The sequence below is a fragment of the Pseudophryne corroboree genome, chromosome 5 (genome assembly GCF_028390025.1).
Source record: "Pseudophryne corroboree isolate aPseCor3 chromosome 5, aPseCor3.hap2, whole genome shotgun sequence".
In the NCBI taxonomy this organism is placed as follows: domain Eukaryota; kingdom Metazoa; phylum Chordata; class Amphibia; order Anura; family Myobatrachidae; genus Pseudophryne; species Pseudophryne corroboree.
Genome location: NC_086448.1, coordinates 75965917 through 75988877, shown reverse-complemented (window position 1 = coordinate 75988877; position 22961 = coordinate 75965917). Strand labels below are relative to the sequence as shown.

Here is a 22961-nt window from a genome sequence, read left to right as displayed (position 1 = left end):
GCAGTCTTCTTCCCTTTCCTCTACCCCTGGGCAGATATGACTGGCCTTTTGCCCGCTTGCCCTTATGGGGACGAAAGGACTGAGGCTGAAAAGACGGTGTCTTTTTCTGCTGAGATGTGACTTGGGGTAAAAAAGGTGGATTTTCCAGCTGTTGCCGTGGCCACCAGGTCCGATGGACCGACCCCAAATAACTCCTCCCCTTTATACGGCAATACTTCCATGTGCCGTTTGGAATTTGCATCACCTGACCACTGTCGTGTCCATAAACATCTTCTGGCAGACATGGACATCGCACTTACTCTTGATGCCAGAGTGCAAATATCCCTCTGTGCATCTCGCATATATAGAAATGCATCTTTTAAATGCTCTATAGTCAATAAAAAACTGTCCCTGTCAAGGGTATCAATATTTTCAGTCAGGGAATCCGACCAAGCCACCCCAGCGCTGCACATCCAGGCTGAGGCGATCGCTGGTCGCAGTATAACACCAGTATGTGTGTATATACTTTTTAGAATATTTTCCAGCCTCCTATCAGCTGGCTCCTTGAAGGCGGCCGTATCTGGAGACGGTAACGCCACTTGTTTTGATAAGCGTGTGAGCGCCTTATCCACCCTAGGGGGTGTTTCCCAACGCGCCCTAACTTCTGGCGGGAAAGGGTATAACGCCAATAATTTTCTATCGGGGGAAACCCACGCATCATCACACACTTCATTTAATTTATCTGATTCAGGAAAAACTACAGGTAGTTTTTTCACACCCCACATAATACCCTTTTTTGTGGTACTTGTAGTATCAGAAATATGTAACACCTCCTTCATTGCCCTTAACATGTAACGTGTGGCCCTAATGGAAAATACGTTTGTTTCTTCACCGTCGACACTGGAGTCAGTGTCCGTGTCTGTGTCGACTGACTGAGGTAATGGGCGTTTTAAAGCCCCTGACGGTGTTTGAGACGCCTGGACAGGTACTAATTGGTTTGCCGGCCGTCTCATGTCGTCAACCGACCTTGCAGCGTGTTGACATTATCACGTAATTCCCTAAATAAGCCATCCATTCCGGTGTCGACTCCCTAGAGAGTGACATCACCATTACAGGCAATTGCTCCGCCTCCTCACCAACATCGTCCTCATACATGTCGACACACACGTACCGACACACAGCACACACACAGGGATTGCTCTGATAGAGGACAGGACCCCACTAGCCCTTTGGGGAGACAGAGGGAGAGTTTGCCAGCACACACCAAAACGCTATAATTATACAGGGACAACCTTATATAAGTGTTTTCCCTTATAGCATCTTAATATATTATAATATCGCCACACAAAATGCCCCCCCTCTCTGTTTTAACCCTGTTTCTGTAGTGCAGTGCAGTGGAGAGCCTGGGAGCCTTCCTAGCAGCGGAGCTGTGTAGGAAAATGGCGCTGTGTGCTGAGGAGAATAGGCCCCGCCCCCTTTTCGGCGGGCTTCTTCTCCCGTTTTTCTGACAACCTGGCAGGGGTTAAATACATCCATATAGCCCCAGAGGCTATATGTGATGTATTTTTAGCCAGCATAGGTACTTTCATTGCTGCCCAGGGCGCCCCCCCCCAGCGCCCTGCACCCTCAGTGACCGTTGGTGTGAAGTGTGCTGAGAGCAATGGCGCACAGCTGCCGTGCTGTGCGCTACCTTATGAAGACTGGGAAGTCTTCAGCCGCCGATTTCTGGACCTCTTCTCTCTTCAGCATCTGCAAGGGGGTCGGCGGCGCGGCTCCGGTGACCCATCCAGGCTGTACCTGTGATCGTCCCTCTGGAGCTAGTGTCCAGTAGCCTAAGAAGCCAATCCATCCTGCACGCAGGTGAGTTCACTTCTCTCCCCTAAGTCCCTCGTTGCAGTGAGCCTGTTCCCAGCAGGACTCACTGAAAATAAAAAACCTAACAAAACTTTTACTCTAAGCAGCTGTTTAGGAGAGCCACCTAGATTGCACCCTTCTCGGCCGGGCACAAAAATCTAACTGAGGCTTGGAGGAGGGTCATAGGGGGAGGAGCCAGTGCACACCACCTGATCCTAAAGCTTTTACTTTTGTGCCCTGTCTCCTGCGGAGCCGCTATTCCCCATGGTCCTTACGGAGTCCCCAGCATCCACTTAGGACGTCAGAGAAAAGCGTATATTTGCTCATATGCATAACTGTACACATCGCAAGGCGCAAATGCCCTGGTCTTTATGCCAGATTTGCTACTAGTTACAGTCCCATCAGTGTGCACTTCCATTTACCCTATTGCTAGGTCCAAAAGGTACGCCAGGAGGCAGGCGTACCTTCGCCTACATACAGTTCAGCGCAGCGCGCAGCTGCATCCACATGAACTAAGTAAACAGTTACACCCCGTTCATACAGAGCAGAGAACCTAGGTTACTTCCTGGACAAGTTTGCGTGACCCGTATCCAGGCTCATGTGAAAGGGTTGAGCTGGGTCATGCATCTTGGGTCCATCCAAGGTCCACTACCTGGGTCGCGACCTGGGTTATTATCGGGTTTGACACGGAACGGCTGCAGTGTGAAAGGCAGACCCAGGTCATGCCTTAAAGGCTGCCAATTGGCTGGCTGAGGGGCGCTTGGAGATTACGTCATCTTCAAGTGCTCAGTGGGAACAACGACGAACCGGGACCATCCGGCATCGTGAAAGTATATCTGAAGCCCCAGCTCAGACTCGTGGTCAGTATCCTGAGTCGGACATGGGTCGGAGCCGGGGCTTCAGTGTGAAAGGGGAATAAGTAAGGATGCCCCTAGACTAACTAGATCCACCTCTTTAAGAACACAGCAGATTCACTCTGCAAACAGGCGCATGTTCCAACGCTACATCAGCCTCAATGTATGAAACTATGGAGGTTTGTCTAGCTCACTATATATGAATGAAAAAACAACAGCAAACGGAGGTGCCGTAAAAACACTACAAGAACGACAGTGATAGATACACACAATGACTGCACCACCAGCAGGGAATATAGATATAGAGACCACATTCTGTCCTTTCCCAGATCTGTTGATTATATGGTTATTACAGTCTTTTGTGTAGACTTTTTGTACTGATTGTGTCTCTTATGTGGGGTACACATGGAGAGATCCGTGCTTAAATCTGACTAGATTGCTTAGAAGTTAAGCACAGATCACTCAGTGTGTACCCACACACAGCGATAGGCGTCGCTATTGCCGGTGCTAGATTGGCCTGCATGCATTGCTCATTTCACCGCTGGGTGATAAGAGCATCCCCCCCTCCCCTCGCTCAGCACACATTTCTCCCAGTGTTCTCCCCGTGTGTACTGGCCTTTACACCCAAACTCTAGAAGGCAAATATAATGACCTTGAAACATGGACATATAAAACACTAACTAATTCATAGACAAATGATGTATTTGGGGAGAAACACATTACTTTTACCCTCATTAGTGGTACATAGGTTCCTTACCTCAATTTGCTCTAGGGTGTCCTGCAGCTTTGAATTCAATTCACTGCAAAACAAAAGTAGACATTAGGATAAAAGCAGCGAGGACTGGAATGTGTAAATAGTCCTAAGTGTTAGATAAAAGTGAACTTATGGATTGCTTCATTTTGAACAGAGTTCTCTATTAATATAAATATGACAATAATCGGTGGGATAATGTACTACCCAGACTTCCCACTGGGGGCAGACGCAAAACTAACAGCAATTCTGCTGAAACCGTCATCCAGTGCACCAGGGGATACAGCCAGGTGGTGACTGCGATATGTAGGTACACACACACTGCTGAAACTGCCATCCAGTGCACCAGGGGATACAGCCAGGTGGTGACTGCGATATGTAGGTACACACACACACACACACACTGCTGAAACAGTCACCACTCACCCAGTACCTCCCACAAGCGGTTCCTTGCGGGTCAATCACTTTGAGAACAAATCCTCACTGAGACCACCGTCGCAAAAATCACTGCGACACATGCGCAGTGCGGCTCATACGCGCGCGCAGAGGCAAAACATCGCTCCACTGCGCACAGCTCTGAATCAGACCCTGTATGCGTTTTCTTGTACAAATTAAAAACGTAAGGCCCATGCACACTACAGGACTTGAACGATGGGAAAGTGGAACAATTTGGAAGATGAGAGATTTCCCTTGAACTCCCTGATCTGAATGTCCAACGATCTGCTTTGCTGGGAATGAGGGAACTGAGCTGCATGCATAGACGACCGACGACCCACTTCAAACGAGCGCGGTTGCGCGCATCGTTCATCATTCGCTGTGTACACAGTAGACGATCTGAATGATAAATCATCTAGTGTGTATAGGCCTTTATAGCAAATATCTTTTCTACATTGTAACCTTTGGAAGTTTACAGCAATGTCTCCCAGTGGGCATCCAGACAGAAGATTGACAGCGACTAGATAGTCCGTCAATGGCCCTCATTCCGAGTTGTTCGCTCGCAAGTGAATTTTAGCAGATTTGCTCATGCTAAGCCGCCGCCTACTGGGAGTGAATCTTAGCATCTTAAAATTGCGAACGATGTATTCGCAATATTGCGATTACACACCTCGTAGCAGTTTCTGAGTAGCTTCAGATTTACTCGGCATCTGCGATCAGTTCAGTGCTTGTCGTTCCTGGTTTGACGTCACAAACACACCCAGCGTTCGCCCAGACACTCCCCCGTTTCTCCGGCCACTCCTGCGTTTTTTCCGGAAACGGTAGCGTTTTTTCCCACACGCCCATAAAACGGCCTGTTTCCGCCCAGTAACACCCATTTCCTGTCAATCACATTACGATCGCCAGAACGATGAAAAAGCCGTGAGTAAAAATCCTAACTACATAGCAAATTTACTTGGCACAGTCGCAGTGCGGACATTGCGCATGCGCATTAAGCGGAAAATTGCTGCGATGCGAAGATTTTTACAGAGCGAACAACTCGGAATGAGGGCCAATAGATCGAAACCAGAAGGTTGACATGCAATGGGTAAGCCTGGTCAAAAGTTCAACAGGTATCTGGTATACAGTGCCTTAGAGCAACAGGGTTTAAAGGTCGACATATGGTTTTTCATGATAAGGGATTATCCAAAAAATAAAAAAAATCCTGAAAAACCATGTGTCAACCTTTCTGTGTCAGCCTTTTTAACCCTGTCGACCTTGGGGGGTCATTCCGAACCGTTCGCACGGAGCGGTTTATCTCTGCGGTGCGAACGGGTACGGAATGCGCCTGCGCGGTGGCAGCAGTGCGCGACGCTGCGCTGCGAGAGGGGTCGCCGGGATACGTCGCGTCTACCGAAGGAATCGGTCGCAGAGCCGGCCGCAAAGAAGATTGACAGGAAGAAGGCGTTCCAGGGCGGATCCGGACCGTTGGCTGCCGTTTTCAGGGAGTGGTAAGGAAAACGCAGGCGTGTCCAGAAGAACGGAGGGTGGATGTCTGAAGTCAGAGGCGGCTTCAGCATTGCAGGGATCGTCGCACAGGGTAAGTAGGTATAGGGCTGGTCAACTTCTGCTTGAAATTTTTTTAGCTTAGCAGGGCTGCACGAGCAATCGCAGCCCTGCTAAGCTAAAATACACTCCCCCATAGGCGTGGACTAGTTGATTGCAGCAGCAAAAAGTTGCTGGCTGCGATCAACTCGGAATGACCACCTTAGTCATTGTCTACCTACAGTATTGCATGCCGACCTACTGACCGTCTCTCTAGACAATATCTATCCGTCAATCCACACCCCTCCCAGTGTGTCTCCCCCACGCATACTGCACTCATTCGCTTAGTTATTTTCAGCTCTGCATTCTCTTATTTCCCAGTTTCACTTTTAGCAGATGAAGAACATTTTCCCTATATGACAATTTGCCAGCAATGATGACATTAAGCTTCTCATCCATTTAATACAGATGTATCCTCTTACAATATTGCTCAAGTTGTTGCAAATAGCCCCTCCCAGCCACCAGGTCCCTGGCAACTTGGCCACTTTGAGCCTCCTTCTCACTCAAAATGTGCATCTTATCCGCACTAGGAGCGACAAAACTACTTCACTAGATTACTCTGACTAATCTGATGGGCAACATTTGTACATCTGTGCGAGTCTGAATCTGTGTAAGAAGTGCTGTGATGCAGAGCATGCTGCTTTTTCTCATGATGAGTTCCGCTGTGCTTCATCTGCGACTCTGGGGTAAATTTACTAAGGTGGGAGTTTAATTTAAAATGGGATGTTGCCCATAGCAACCAATCAGATTCTACTTCTCATTTATCTAGCACCTTCTAGAAGATAATACCTGTAATTTGATTGGTTGCTATGAGCAACATCCTATCTTAAATAGAACTCCCATCTTAGTAAATTTACCCCTTTGTATGCGTTTAAAACTCATTCCTGTGCGGTTAAAGTCATAGCCCGGCGTCTGTAGTACCCTGAGTCAGTGGTTCTCAAAACTGTGTCCTGTGGCACCCTGGGGTGCGTCGGGACACTTGCAGAGGTGCCCTGGGTTGGTGGTCCAGGACCACTTAAAATTATTTATAGTCAATGTGCTGGTGGCTGTCAGTCAAACTATGTGGACAAACAGAAGCAAATCTTGTCCCTCACCACACAACTGAAGCTAAAGAGGACATATAAACACAAATTACTTAATTTTATATTTCTTTCTAAAATTTCTCAATAAGAAACTTTAGGCCTAGGTGAGCCGTGAAGAAAATTCTGATACTCCAGGGCGCCCTTGATTCAAAAAAGTTAAGAGTTTTACTGTGTCTCACACTATATGGCATATAACATCCCCCCACCTCCACTTCCATACTGTCTCCAACATTAAAGAGGTCTAGCAACCACACCTCTTTATACTGAGGCCATTACCGGCCCAAGACAACAGCTCCCATATGTTTTTACTTCCACCTTCCTTTTAAAGTGTGAGCTTTCAGATGCAAGATCTTCAAAATTTGTAAAATAGCTTCTTTTGTATGCCAATATGTATCTTATTTGTGTAATAATTACTGTGTACATTTCTGCAGAATATTTTGACGCTAATGTAAGATAGTGAAGCTTTAATTAACATTGTAAAGAACATTGCTCTCCACTGGCTCTAAGCGATTAGGTGAGTATACTGCCCATTTCACGCCTTCTGTGTATTGACGGGAGTCGGTGAAACGTCTGTGTGATTAGGGGGCATGACACTGGGGAAAATGGGTGATCGGGGTGGTAATTATAGTTAATGAAATCTAGAACTGTATACAATATGTGACCTTTCCCCTCCCGCCAATCTAGCTATGTGTCATTTTTAGTACTACATGACCGTTTCACTAACTCGTTTAGTAGTTGGTATTTTATATCTTACACATAATATTGTGATCAAAGTCTTTTTAGATCATAAGATCGAAATATCCTCATAAATATAACCATTTACACAGCTAATTTTCTGGAGAAAGAGCAACATAACATCCAGCAGCAGACAGTAGAACACCGCCCCCCACAGGACAAATGGGGTGACTACAGGTAACCAAAGATACATTTATTCACCAAGGGCCTGATAAATCCCGGGTGCACATCAGAGCGATGTGTTCCTGGCCGATCCGACACCTGACGGGACCCTGCATCGTGCCGTGCATACACACCTGCACTATGCACAACGTACAATGCCATGCTGCAGTCGGCGGCATGGCATCATACACAATATTTTCCGGTTGGCCATGCAGCTGACCAGTATAGCACATGCTTCTCGCAGGAGTGTGTAATCGGGCATACACACGTGGCCTAACTCAGATCTGATCGCTGCTGTGCGTTTTCGCACAGCAGCCGAGCAGGTCTGAACTGCACATGCGCCGGCGCATGCCAGACAGCCGATGGCCGTCTCAACCCTGCGATCGCCTCTGCCTTATTGACAGGCGCTTGGCCGCCATTTTAGGGTCGCGGTCCGGGCAAGGCAGGTGTGCTCGGACCATGCAGGGGGCGGGCCGCAATGGCTGCGTGGCGTCACACGCAGCCGCTGCGACCCGGACAGCGACGAGAAGCTCCCTGCCAGCGCGCAGGAGCTGCACTGGTAGGGATGTACTCTTCAAGTACAAAAGCATCGCCGCTGTGCTGGGCGTCCCCCCGCATGTCAGTGTGACTGATCGTACATGTGCTAAATTTAGCACATCTACGACCAGGTCTGAAGTAGGCCCACTGACTGATATGCACTATATATGATTTGATTTGGCCAGAAATGACATAACATGCCAATATCAGTGTAGAGTGTACCCAGCCTAAGAGGTGGACGCAGTTGAAAACGCTACTGCGATTCTGGGTTTGCGGCTGCTGTAATATACCAAAGCTGGTTTTAACTAGAGATGAGCGCCTGAAATTTTTCGGGTTTTGTGTTTTGGTTTTGGGTTCGGTTCCGCGGCCGTGTTTTGGGTTCGAACGCGTTTTGGCAAAACCTCACCGAATTATTTTTGTCGGATTCGGGTGTGTTTTGGATTCGGGTGTTTTTTTCCAAAAACACTAAAAAACAGCTTAAATCATAGAATTTGGGGGTCATTTTGATCCCAAAGTATTATTAACCTCAAAAACCATAATTTACACTCATTTTCAGTCTATTCTGAATACCTCACACCTCACAATATTATTTTTAGTCCTAAAATTTGCACCGAGGTCGCTGTGTGAGTAAGATAAGCGACCCTAGTGGCCGACACAAACACCGGGCCCATCTAGGAGTGGCACTGCAGTGTCACGCAGGATGTCCCTTCCAAAAAACCCTCCCCAAACAGCACATGACGCAAAGAAAAAAAAAGAGGCGCAATGAGGTAGCTGTGTGAGTAAGATTAGCGACCCTAGTGGCCGACACAAACACCGGGCCCATCTAGGAGTGGCACTGCAGTGTCACGCAGGATGGCCCTTCCAAAAAACCCTCCCCAAACAGCACATGACGCAAAGAAAAAAAGAGGCGCAATGAGGTAGCTGACTGTGTGAGTAAGATTAGCGACCCTAGTGGCCGACACAAACACCGGGCACATCTAGGAGTGGCACTGCAGTGTCACGCAGGATGTCCCTTCCAAAAAACCCTCCCCAAACAGCACATGACGCAAAGAAAAAAAGAGGCGCAATGAGGTAGCTGTGTGAGTAAGATTAGCGACCCTAGTGGCCGACACAAACACCGGGCACATCTAGGAGTGGCACTGCAGTGTCACGCAGGATGTCCCTTCCAAAAAACCCTCCCCAAACAGCACATGACGCAAAGAAAAAAAGAGGCGCAATGAGGTAGCTGTGTGAGTAAGATTAGCGACCCTAGTGGCCGACACAAACACCGGGCACATCTAGGAGTGGCACTGCAGTGTCACGCAGGATGTCCCTTCCAAAAAACCCTCCCCAATCAGCACATGGACGGACTGCCACGGTTAGGTGGTATATAATACAATTATGGATGGACGGACTGCCTGCCGAGTGCCGACACAGAGGTAGCCACAGCCGTGAACTACCGCACTGTACACTGGTTGATAAAGAGATAGTAGTATACTCGTAACAACTAGTATGACGACGGTATAAAGAATGAAAAAAAAACCACGGTTAGGTGGTATATAATACAATTAAGGTTGGACGGACTGCCTGCCGAGTGCCGACACAGAGGTAGCCACAGCCGTGAACTACCGCACTGTACACTGGTTGATAAAGAGATAGTAGTATACTCGTAACAACTAGTATGACGACGGTATAAAGAATGAAAAAAAAACCACGGTTAGGTGGTATATATTATAATACAATTATGGTTGGACGGACTGCCTGCCGAGTGCCGACACAGAGGTAGCCACAGCCGTGAACTACCGCACTGTACACTGGTTGATAAAGAGATAGTAGTATACTCGTAACAACTAGTATGACTGACTATGACGGTATAAAGAATGAAAAAAAAACCACGGTTAGGTGGTATATATTATAATACAATTATGGATGGACGGACTGCCTGCCGACTGCCGACACAGAGGTAGCCACAGCCGTGAACTACCGCACTGTACACTGGTTGATAAAGAGATAGTAGTATACTCGTAACAACTAGTATGACACTATGACGGTATAAAGAATGAAAAAAAAACCACGGTTAGGTGGTATATATTATAATAATACAATTATGGATGGACGGACTGCCTGCCGAGTTCCGACACAGAGGTAGCCACAGCCGTGAACTACCGCACTGTACACTGGTTGATAAAGAGATAGTAGTATACTCGTAACAACTAGTATGACTGACTATGACGGTATAAAGAATGAAAAAAAAACCACGGTTAGGTGGTATATATTGTAATACAATTATGGATGGACGGACTGCCTGCCGAGTTCCGACACAGAGGTAGCCACAGCCGTGAACTACCGCACTGTACACTGGTTGATAAAGAGATAGTAGTATACTCGTAACAACTAGTATGACTGACTATGACGGTATAAAGAATGAAAAAAAAACCACGGTTAGGTGGTATATATTATAATACAATTATGGATGGACGGACTGCCTGCCGACTGCCGACACAGAGGTAGCCACAGCCGTGAACTACCGCACTGTACACTGGTTGATAAAGAGATAGTAGTATACTCGTAACAACTAGTATGACACTATGACGGTATAAAGAATGAAAAAAAAACCACGGTTAGGTGGTATATATTATAATACAATTATGGATGGACGGACTGCCTGCCGACTGCCGACACAGAGGTAGCCACAGCCGTGAACTACCGCACTGTACACTGGTTGATAAAGAGATAGTAGTATACTCGTAACAACTAGTATGACACTATGACGGTATAAAGAATGAAAAAAAAACCACGGTTAGGTGGTATATATTATAATACAATTATGGATGGACGGACTGCCTGCCGAGTGCCGACACAGAGGTAGCCACAGCCGTGAACTACCGCACTGTACACTGGTTGATAAAGAGATAGTAGTATACTCGTAACAACTAGTATGACTGACTATGACGGTATAAAGAATGAAAAAAAAACCACGGTTAGGTGGTATATATTATAATACAATTATGGATGGACGGACTGCCTGCCGAGTGCCGACACAGAGGTAGCCACAGCCGTGAACTACCGCACTGTACACTGGTTGATAAAGAGATAGTAGTATACTCGTAACAACTAGTATGACTGACTATGACGGTATAAAGAATGAAAAAAAAACCACGGTTAGGTGGTATATATTATAATACAATTATGGATGGACGGACTGCCTGCCGACTGCCGACACAGAGGTAGCCACAGCCGTGAACTACCGCACTGTACACTGGTTGATAAAGAGATAGTAGTATACTCGTAACAACTAGTATGACACTATGACGGTATAAAGAATGAAAAAAAAACCACGGTTAGGTGGTATATATTATAATACAATTATGGATGGACGGACTGCCTGCCGACTGCCGACACAGAGGTAGCCACAGCCGTGAACTACCGCACTGTACACTGGTTGATAAAGAGATAGTAGTATACTCGTAACAACTAGTATGACTATGACGACGGTATAAAGAAAGAAAAAAAAATACCACGGTTAGGTGGTATATAATTATACAATTATGGATGGACGGACTGCCTGCCGAGTGCCGACTGCCGACACAGAGGTAGCCACAGCCGTGAACTACCGCACTGTACTGTGTCTGCTGCTAATATAGACTGGTTGATAAAGAGATAGTATACAACAATATACTACTATACTGGTGGTCAGGCACTGGTCACCACTAGTCACACTGGCAGTGGCACTCCTGCAGCAAAAGTGTGCACTGTTTAATTTTAAATTAATATAATATTATGTACTCCTGGCTCCTGCTATAACAACCTGCAGTGCTCCCCAGTCTCCCCCACAATTATTATAAGCTTTTATACATTGATGTGCAGCACACTGGGCTGAGCTGAGTGCACACAGACTGAGTCACACTGTGTGACTGCTGTGTATCGTTTTTTTCAGGCAGAGAACGGATATAGCAGAGAACGGATATATTAAATAAAAGTTAACTTAACAACAACTGCACTGGTCACTGTGGTAAACTCTGTCTGCACAATCTCTCTCTCTCTCTCTTCTAATCTATTCTAATGGAGAGGACGCCAGCCACGTCCTCTCCCTATCAATCTCAATGCACGTGTGAAAATGGCGGCGACGCGCGGCTCCTTATATAGAATCCGAGTCTCGCGAGAATCCGACAGCGTCATGATGACGTTCGGGCGCGCTCGGGTTAACCGAGCAAGGCGGGAAGATCCGAGTCGCTCGGACCCGTGAAAAAAAAAGTGAAGTTCGTGCGGGTTCGGATTCAAAGAAACCGAACCCGCTCATCTCTAGTTTTAACCTCCCTCTTGTGTGCAACAGAATGTGTAAGCCCTGATATGCCCACTCTCAATGTCCACGGACGGCGGAAATCCACCGGCGGTTGTTAAAAAAAAAAAAACGGCGCATCACCACTCTCACCATGGACACTTGCACAAGCTTACTGCAGACGCAGTGACTTCTACTCAACTCCAGCTAAACATGGCCTCTGCAGCTGCAGTGCTGAATCTGAGAACACAGCCGCGTGCACTGACACCTGTAACACTCCTATAACTTGCCCCTGGCTACCTCCCAGTCACCACCCAGAAACGCGCATGGTTTTTCCTCTCCTTTCTTAATGCAAGCGATCGTGTACCCAATAATCAGGGAAACATATGCACATCAGCAAATAATTGCTCAACAGCACAAACAGCGACACTGCGTAACCTCTGCATCAGGCCCCACATGTATCGCTATGTAGTCTAGAACCAAAGATCTACAAAAAAAAACCCCATCTAGAACCAAAAAATCTTTATCTTTTTACGCCACCCCGGCCCTGACTGTGGAGTTTGTACAGGCTCCCCATGCTTGCGTTGGTTTCCCTCAACAACATAAAAATATATATCGGTAGGTTAACTGGCTCCCAACAAAAAATAAAATAAAATAAAAATGATCCCTAGTGTGTAAGTAAGTGTGTACATGTGTTTAGGGCAGACTAGATGGGCAAAGTGGTTCCTATCTGCCATCAAATTCTATGTGATATTAATATGAATCCGCTAAAGGAATGGACTACAAAGTCTCTGTATTCTATAACAACTGAAATCATGGCTACTACAGCAATTATGCCGTGCAATATTGTACAATGATTATATACTAGATGTATATGAGAGGCTTTCACAACACATGATTGGTCTGAAAGCACAAAGTCAAAGGTCACCATTAATACTGCTATATTGTTGCATTACACATTTCTGTTCTGCCTTTGACACAGCTCAATTTTAATAATTCTTTTTCTAAGCATCAAAGTTGATGGCTGAATAAACCCTGGCAGGAAAGAGAACATAGATAACAACTGTTACTATTATTAGGACAAAGATAATAAGAATGGATGCATTAATAAAAGCAGAATCTCCGAGATGCCAGCTTTACTGCTGCTACTAGTGGCGGCACTGCCAATCTTAAAGCACTGGAGTCTACTTTGTAAGATGCTTTAGTCAAGGACAATGGGAAAAGGTAACCCAGGTCACCCAACCTGGGTCCCATTTAATACCCTATGGAGAGAGTTGGTGTACCGGTTCTTGGAGATGATGTCATCTCCAATCACCATCAGAGGAGAAGCCACAGCAATAACCCAGGTCCAGCCTACGGAGTGAGAGGGTTGCAAGTTGCTGTGACATGGCTTGAAACTCGTATTCAGTGACCCAAGATGGAGTCGGCACTTCAGTGTGAAAAGGATATTACAGAGACCAGAGAGACATACTGTATGCAGGAGAGTAACTGGTCTCACTGTCCCTGTCCTGTTGTAGATTATTCAGATCACCCAGGTTTGACGCATAGTCAAGATTTTAATATGATGTACTTCTACTCATGAGTTTCTGAATGCGGGGGTGATTCAGAACTGATCGTAGATGTGCTAAATTTAATACGCCCTGCATGTCAGGTCTCTCCCAAACCTACCCCCCCAGCCCCCCCCCCCCCCTGCACAAGTGTGAAAGCATCGCACGTCAGCGATGCTTTCGCACCAGCCAAGTAGCTCCCTACCTGCTCAGCCTAGCTGCACTGGCAGATGGCTACCTGCTGTTTCCTGGGTCACAACGGCTGCGTGATGTCAGCCACTGCAGCCCGACCCCCGCGCCCCACCAACGGTGATCTAACGCCATTGGTACTCCCCCTACCGCCCCACGACCAGCAGGCAGAGGCGGTCGCATGGCGGGAGGGGGCGTGCCAATGGCGTTAGAACGCATCTCACTGGGTGCGCGTGTGTACTCACTAAAGAGCATCAGGCTACGATCGCTGCTGCAGCAATTGGGTCTGAATTAGGCCCTGCATTCAGCCTCATTGTTTAAATATTACAATGGATAATGACAGATTGTACAAGGATCTGGGTGCCATTGACTACATATTCCAGAGACAGCCTATGTAGAGGGCCTGATTCAGAGATGTACACTAATGCGTTCATACCTACTGTGCGAAAATATGCAAATGTTGCAGCTGCAGGAAACTTCATTGCGTCACCTACAGATGACATCGAAAATCCAAGCGACTGCGTAGAAAGTCACAGTCCGGTTGCAGATCCTACTGTTATCAGACTCCTGAGAGTAACTCTAGTAACACAGAATGGCCGCTGCAAATAGGACTCTGGCGCCATGTGTTCTGTAGGCTGTGATATGCCCCTAAAACAGTCACACCACGCCTTTGTTTTTACCTTCCTCAAACGGATCCTTACTGTCAATCACTTTGTGAATATGTTGATGGCCAATAATCACTGAACTGCAAAACACTCTGGCATACAGTACAGCTCTGCATCAGGCCCTTTTCTATAGTCTAAATTCTCCCCCACGGAATCACTAGCATCACGAATACTAAACTATGATTCAGCAGAGCTGACGGTTAGGAACAGACAACAGCTAACGTGGCTGTGGCCTTGGTGGGGCAGTGTGTCTGCAGGAGGCAGGGAAAGCTAGGGCCAGTTGGAGACGCTGTCTGTCCAAGGAGACTTGAATTCACCAGACGCTCAGTGGGTCGCAGGGTAGAGGGCCCAGAGTGATGTCTTTATGGATCTGTCAAGAATTAGGGAAGTCTGAGAGATAAGACTAGGGGCGTAATTCAGAACTAGTCGCTAGCAGGCGATTTTTGCAATGCTGCGATCAGATATCGCCACCTACAGGGGGAGTGTATTTCCGCTGTGCAAGTGTGCGATCCTATGTGTAGCAGAGCTGTACAAACAGATTTTGTGCAGTTTCTGCTCAGCCCAGGACTTACTCAGCCGCTGCGATCACTTCAGCCTGTCTGGGACCGGAATTAACGTCAGACACGCTCACTGCATGGACACGCCTGCGTTCTTCCAGACACTCCCTGAAAACAGTCAGTTGACACCACAAATGCCGTCTTCCTGTCAATCTCCTTGCGAACACCCATGCGAATGGAGCCTTCGCCCAAACGCATTGCTGAGCAGTGATCCGCTTTGTACCCGTGCGACGCGCCTGCGCATTGCGGTGCATACGCAGGCGCAGTTTATAACTGATCGCCCGCTGTACGAAAACGCAGCCTAGCGATCAGGTCTGAATTAGCCCCGTGATGTAGACATTCACATGTCTACTTGCGTATTTTCCAAAGTTTGAAGTATCCTTATTTGGATTTCTAGGTAAATTATTAAGAACAAAGGGCGATGCATATTACCGCATAATGACAATCAGAGGTACTGGATGGTAACACTGCATTTATATTACAAAAGTAACACTATCGTGTTGTTATACCTGCAACGTTAATACAGAAGAGAATCAAACAGCGGGATGTGGTCAATTTACCTACAATCAAAATCCCGGCGGTCAAAATACCCACAACCATTTACAGATGGTCAAAATCCTGACAAGGTCAAAATCCCGACATTTAAAATACCGGCAAGGTCAAAATACAGACATTTAAAATGTTGACAGGTCAAAAAGTTGATATGAGTTTTTAATTGAAACGGACTTGTTCATACTTTACCATCCCAGTGGACCTGGAGGGGAAATATAACAGTGCCCGAAGCATGGCGTGCGCAGCGAGCCATGCCAGGGAACGCGGTACACTTATACGGTGTCCATGTCAACAGATACACACAAAAAACAATGTAAAACTTGTGTCGACTTTTTGACCTGTCAACATTTTAAATGTCGGTATTTTGACCTTGTCTGTATTTTAAATGTCGGTATTATGACCTTGTCGGGATTTTGACCGTCGGACCATTGTTGTCGGTATTTTGCCCGTACGTATTTCATACTAAACGCTCAAACAACATCCCCATCCAAGATTGTACAGGTGATACTTTTATGTTATTAAGGATCTAAATAAAATATTTAGATTTCTTTTATCCAAATGCCAGTAACAATTTAGTTACTAGTACTGTGTCACAGCACTGTAGGCATGAGTTTGTGTGTGGAGTTTGTATGTTCTCATCCTTTGTTGGCCTAGGTTTCTTCCAACAGTTCAAAACTTATAGATTTACTGTCTGTTTGCGAAAATGGACCATAGTGTGTGTTGTGAATACGGTAATATAAACGAGGAGTTTGCACGGGGCAGGGACAGATACGAGTGATAAATATTCTGTATACAGCACTGCCTCATATGGAAGCAGTATATAAATAGATGATAAATACTAGATAAAAAGTTCTGTACATTACTATAACTTTATTCCATTTCAGCATGAGAAGCAGAATCAGGGATATATGTACCAAACTACACCAAGTAACATTCTGGTGAACGAGGTGCTACCCAGTTCTGAGACAGCCAGGCCATCAGGTCATTTAAACAGATGTCTTGTCATTCGTGCTTGGCACAACTTAAACACGCCTCTGTAGGAGGAGAATCTGCGTCATAAAACTGAGCCACACCCTGCACCCCGCCACGCAGCACTGTGCGAATTTACACTACTACAATTGTGAGAAAAGTGCAAGGACTAAGCTCCCTGTAGACAAGTCTGTCGGAATGCAGTTGCGGTGCAAAACAGACGCTATGCCGTGCAAAAAAACAAAAAGGCACAATATCGCCATCTCTGGCAGGGCATCTAAGTCTCGCCAAGTGCCTCACGCTATACAGCGCAAACAAGCTAGGGACATGAGAACACATCTGTACACAAAACACTTTTTGAAACTCACCTTTCTTGCGTACTAATTGTACTAGCCATTGAGATTCAACGAGTCCTTCATGTCAGTCAGTGCTATCAGGCTATATTATTGGTGTAGCTAGAAAAAATCTACTGTATCTATGTAATGCCCTGCTTGCTGGAAGAAGTGTTCAATCTATCATCCCAAACCATCCATTTACAGGAAAGGGGACAGACTTGCTGAGAACGCAGAGTTCTGGCTGTGCATAGATTACTTTTGTGGGTCTTCCCATCAGGAATCTCTTGGGCAACAAACAGGACCTGCAAGGGTCGGTCACCCACTAAGAGAACACAGAAGTACGGAGGCAGCATCTGTGAATCCTAACCATCCAATTTGCTTTGTGTGCTCTGTCTGACCTGGCTGGGTCTCTGTCATGTCACCCAATCTACAAAACCTCATTTTTATTATACGAAAATCAATACTAGAAGTATTACGGAGCCACTTTTAAAGCTCAGTGCCTTAAAAATGTACTTTGTGTTAGAAGTTTCTAGAGTACAACTTTTACAAATAAATACCTTGCACAAAGTGACTGGAAATGTTTATTGGTGTGTTAGAAAAATCCTGTCATCATGTACATACAGTATTATAGATATATATTTTTTCCTCATTTATGGTTAGACACATACAGTAGGAGTATTGTTTAGGTTTAGTTTGCATTGTGTCCCATAGAAAGCGCTGCTTATCTGTACATGCTACCGTGGAGAACAAGATGGATATAAGAACTGCGCTCCATATAGAAGTACTGTAGGTTTTCTAGGACTACTTAACCACATCAGTTAGCCCCATATTACTAACTCTGTGCTATTACTGGACTCTAACTTATAACATCTCTGAGCCACTACCCCTAGCATTAAGTAGCCCCCGCCTTATGGACAGTCACATGACTGAACGGATCACCATCTCGCACAAGGTCACAGCCATCTCTGTCACAGAACATCCTCTGTTCTATCTTGACCATTCACATAAGCTGGTTATTCTACCCATGCACCATTTCAAGCCAAAGGTGCACGCAAACAAGAGAAGGAAAAGGTCTCTGGTTCTTTTTCTGATGGAATTAGGTTAAGAACATTTATCTAAAATATTTCCAACACAACTTATTATAATTTTTTGACTTTTTTTTTTTTTTATAAACATTAGTTTACACATTGATGGCCGATATATTGGCCCACAGATGATCGGAACATCGCAACTTTACATTTTCCTGGCAGTTGCACCTCTCTGCAGCTGCCAGGTGTACACAGGGAAGGTGGAGAGTTGATTTTTTTTGTTTACATTTGCCAAGCACCTGCTAATCTCTGCAGCTGCGGGTTGGGGGGTGCCGCTGACAGTGACGTGCGGTAGAGTGAGGCAGAGCCTTTCGTCACCGCATGTCCCTGGGCGCTGAACTACCCTATCAGCAAGAATCAGCTGTACGGCAGGCATTGGGGGGTGGGAAACAGAAAGCACAGGGTTGGGAGGTCCATCTGAGAGTGGCAGCTGCAGGAAGATTCTCCACCAGCAGCCACCCAGTGGGTGTTTCTGACTGGTCACATCTGATGCAACCATGCCAGGCAAGTAGTTAAAGTTCACCATTCCTTGAATGAAACTCATCATCCTCCCTCTTCCAAGAGTTACTCAACTCTATCTAGTATACCCCAGCAGTGACAACATAACACCCTACCAAGTAATCCAAGGCTGGCTGTCATCTCCGTCCTATCATTATTTTACCAGTATATGGCCAAGAAAGCCTATGTCATAGCAGATGATCTTCAATATCTGCAACATGAAAGCAGCAGACTCAGTGCCAGGGGAATGGATTGCAGAGTCAGAACTTATCACTGCAATATCAATTTGAAATTTAGCCTGATACACCAAACACCACAAAAGCCACCTGGGTGACAATTATTGCTCACAAGCTCAGTGTACATAATGGCCTGTAATAAAATGAGTGGAGTGTTAGGTTTTCCTCTTTGTTTAATTACTTTGTACTTTGAAAGAGTTCTAACAGCTCAGACAAACAAGTGAATACCTTATTTATCTGGTGCAAACAGACAAGTCAGACAGAATGATACACTACAACTAGTAGTTAATGGCACAGCGCTCGTTTATACTGAAAACAGCAATTTGTCAAAGTTTTGCATTAAGATCATTTAAGTACCTAGCACAGATAAATGGCAGAAACTCTTGCAGAAGTTTGAAGATCAATTGCAGCTTTCCCAAACTGCTTTAAAAGAACGGTCGGCAGTCTCCCAAAAAACAAAACAAAAGATGATACTCTCACAGTAGTCTTCTACATCAATAAAGAATAGTGAATGGGGAAAGGACCGCTGATTTTATAATATCTCAAATTATTAGGAACTCTGATGGGATCTGTACAGTAAACGTTGTATCGTACTGTGAAATAAAATTGTACTTAATGGCTCATGCGCAGGATCATTGAAAAACCACTGCTAAATGGTAGAGAAAACATTGTAATTTTGTCTTCAATAGACGAACGTCCTTGAAATATTCCTGATGCTTAGTGTACGTTCCATAATACGCCAGTATGTATTCTAGCAAGTGCTAATGTTTCTGAATCCCTGAATCCCGCAGGCAATGTCAAAGCTGATGCAAAGTTTTCACTTCATCAAGTGAATGCGCACAGGTCCGTTCTCTTACATCATCTTTTGGACTTTTACCATTGACACAGTGTTGAGAAAATGCATCAAATGTCTTACATCAATACCTGTGTGGCCTGAAGTACCAATAACCACAAAGCCTATGCATTTATCCATCTCCGCTCACCCACTTTGGGGGTCATTCCCAGTTGATAGCATGTAGCAACTTTTTGCTGCCCATGCGATCAACTAGACGTCGCCTATGGGGGAGTGTATATCTGCATACCAGGGCTGCGATCGGTTGTGCAGCCTTGCTATGCAAAAAAAAGTTTCCTGTAAAAGAAGACCAGGGTAGGAGTTACTTACCCTGTGCGATCAATCCAACGATGCAGGTCCCGGAATTGACGTCAGACATCCGCCCTCCAAACGCCTGGACACGCCTGCGTTGGACTCACCATTTCCCGAAAACGGAGAGTTGCCGCCCGGATCCGCCTTCCTCCTGTCAATCTTCTTGCGGTCGCCTCCGTGACCGCTTTCTTCGGTAGCGGCGTCGCTGCCTGGCAACGGCCGTCGTTGAGCAACAACGCGCCTGCACAATCCGGTCGCCACACGTGCGCAGTTCCGACCCGATCGGACATCTGCGAAGAAGTGCGGCGTGCGATCGGGTCGGAATGACCCCCTATGTCCGGTAAAGACCTGCTGCGGTACAATGCTGCATCAGAGAACAGTGGCCCAACTAAAGCTGGAAAAGAGGGTTACTCCAGCACAATATTTGAGGAAGGGGGTATGGTCAGATATATAATTACAGTGGAGCAGGAAATAGGATTGCAATGTACAATGAAATGTATAGTATGAACACTACAGAGTCCTTCGGTTTCTAATTTACAGTGTGTTCTCCCCACGCTCTAAATTACGGGCGATCCACCCGGCAAGCATCTGCTTAGCGCCTGGCAGCCAAGACCCCCTGACGCCCGGCAGCTCTTACCGCCACTGTGTCTGTCCTCGTGGCTCGCCCCACAGCCCCAGTAATGTGCGCATCCCCTGTCGTTCACCAGGCACCCTCTCCAAAGTGAACATGTTTCCGGTAGAGAGGGATGCTGGACAAAGCTCTGGATGGGACTGAAGACGAGGTCACATCCAGAGCTCCGTTCAGCATCCCTCTCCGCCGGAAACATGTTCACTTTGGAGAGGGTGCCGTGCGAACGACAGCACTAGGCGCTCCATCCGGCATTCGGGGATCCGAGACCCTCCCGCTACTTAAAAGGAAGAGGCGCGCTGTCTGGTGGGAACAGACACCTGCGCATATTGAAGAGAGTGGACATCCAGTTTCCGCTCTCTGTTACTTATCACTGTCAGAGCTGTATAAAAACAGTTGTGTAAGTGGGGGAAAAGAAGTATCTAAGAGCCGTTTGTGGGGGCAGTCAGTGTTCTTAAAATCTGTTTAAAAAATAATTAGGCCAGCAAGTGCCAGTATCTGAAAGCAAATTAAAAAACAATTGTGCCAGCAAGTGGGGCAAAGTCCTCTATTGTTTATTTTTCCGAGAGCTGATTGTGGGGGCAGTCAATATTTTGAAAAGCTGTTTAAAAAACAATTGTGCCAGCAAGTGTGGCCAGTATCTGAAAGCTGTTTGAAATTGAATTGTGGGGCCAGCAAGTGTGGCCAGTATTTGGGAGCTCTTTGAAAAACAATTGTGGTGCCAACCCCAAGTGAGGACAGTATATGGGAGCTGTTAAAAAAAAACATGTGTGTCTAGTCACCTGGTTCCCATAATGAGTTAAAATGTAATTCAGAAAACAAAAATCTTACATTTAAAAAAGAAAAGAAACAGAAAATATGAACACAACAGTGGAAGAGATTTCCAACAAGGACACTGTAGACGAGGCCGGTCCATCTTATGAATCTCAGTCTATTTCACATCAAAAATGTTTCTCTAAACATCACACATCTGGAGTAAACAGTGACTGGTTTAAAACATTTCAGTGGTTGTTAGTAAAAGATAATGGAATGATGTGTTCCACTTATATAAAATATGGAAAGAGATCAGCTGCAAATAAGGAAGTGACTTGGGTTCCTTGCAAGAAACTTCCTTGGATTCCTTGCAAGAGACTCCGAAAAAAAAAGTTTCATTGACCATGAGCAAAGTAAATTACACACTGATTCGTGTTCAAATATACTTCAGAAACGTGTTATTGAAGAAACTGGGTATAGGAGAAATTGAACGATCCATTTCAGTTTTGATTAACTTGCAGAGAGATGCTTTTGTGGGAGCTTTAAGATCAATGTATTGGTTGACAAAAAACGAACTACCACATACTACATTGTATGTAAATTTACTTGCGCACTGTAAAGGGCCCTATACACGGGAGAGATGTGTGCTGAGCGATGCGGGGGAGGACGGGGGGGGGGGGGGGGGGGGGGGCGCTCATTTCACCCAGCGGGTGAAATAAGTGTTTAGTAAAATAACTAAGCGCATGCGCTCTGCGTACCATGCACATGCGCAGTTGGCAACAAATCGCAGCATAGCGAAAATCGGCAATGAGCGAACTCGGAATGACCCCCCATACCTGTAAGCACAGCTGTATGTGAAAGAGGATTTTCTACTCTAGAACGAATAAAAACCTAAGGAACCAGATGAAGCAGAGCACCCTATATAACCTGATGCTTATTTCACTAGAGGGACCAGATCCTGCAGACTTTGATTATGGAAAAGCTGCAGACGACTGGGCCTCTAAAGGTCCATACACACTTAACGATAAAATGAGCAACGTCACTCATTTTCCCCCTCCTTGAGCGACGTCGCTCATTTTATCGTCAAGTGTGTATGCCGCCAGCGACGACCGATGCGCGGCCCCGCGGGTCGGCAACGATCGTCGCTGTCGGTATGGCATGCATGAAGGATGTGGACTGTCGTCCACGACCTTCATGCAGGGCTGGCGGGGGCGTGACGTCAATGAGCGATATGAGCGGTCATATCGCTCAGTGCGTACAGGCGGCCGCCGACCGGCCGGCCCGGGAGGGGGAAACGTTAGACGATGTCGCACACAGAGCGACATCGTCTAATGTGTATGGGCCTTTAGAAGAAGAGGAGAATTAATATATAAAAATCTCAAGTTTAAATCAATATGGTCATGATTTAAAAATTTTATTATTGTGAAAGTCCCTACCCGGCTACTTCTTGATGTCACCCGGCTGGAAACATTTTCTGGGGAGAACACTGATGTTAGCAAAATTAAGCAGTAGGTCATCCCTTACACATTCTCACACCCCAAAAACTGTCTGAATACAGTACATAGAATT

At 46.0% G+C, this 22961-nt stretch overlaps 1 protein-coding gene across 2 annotated transcripts in view; it reads right to left on the bottom strand.

Annotated features, from left to right (window-relative positions):
- VPS50 (VPS50 subunit of EARP/GARPII complex) overlaps positions 1-22961 on the bottom strand; it is a 548228-nt gene that overhangs the window by 287186 nt on the left and 238081 nt on the right. For both annotated transcript variants that reach the window (XM_063921392.1, XM_063921391.1), the window contains exon 10: positions 3445-3487. In XM_063921392.1, coding sequence (XP_063777462.1) covers positions 3445-3487 — 43 coding nt within the window. The remainder of the gene's footprint in view (positions 1-3444; positions 3488-22961) is intronic.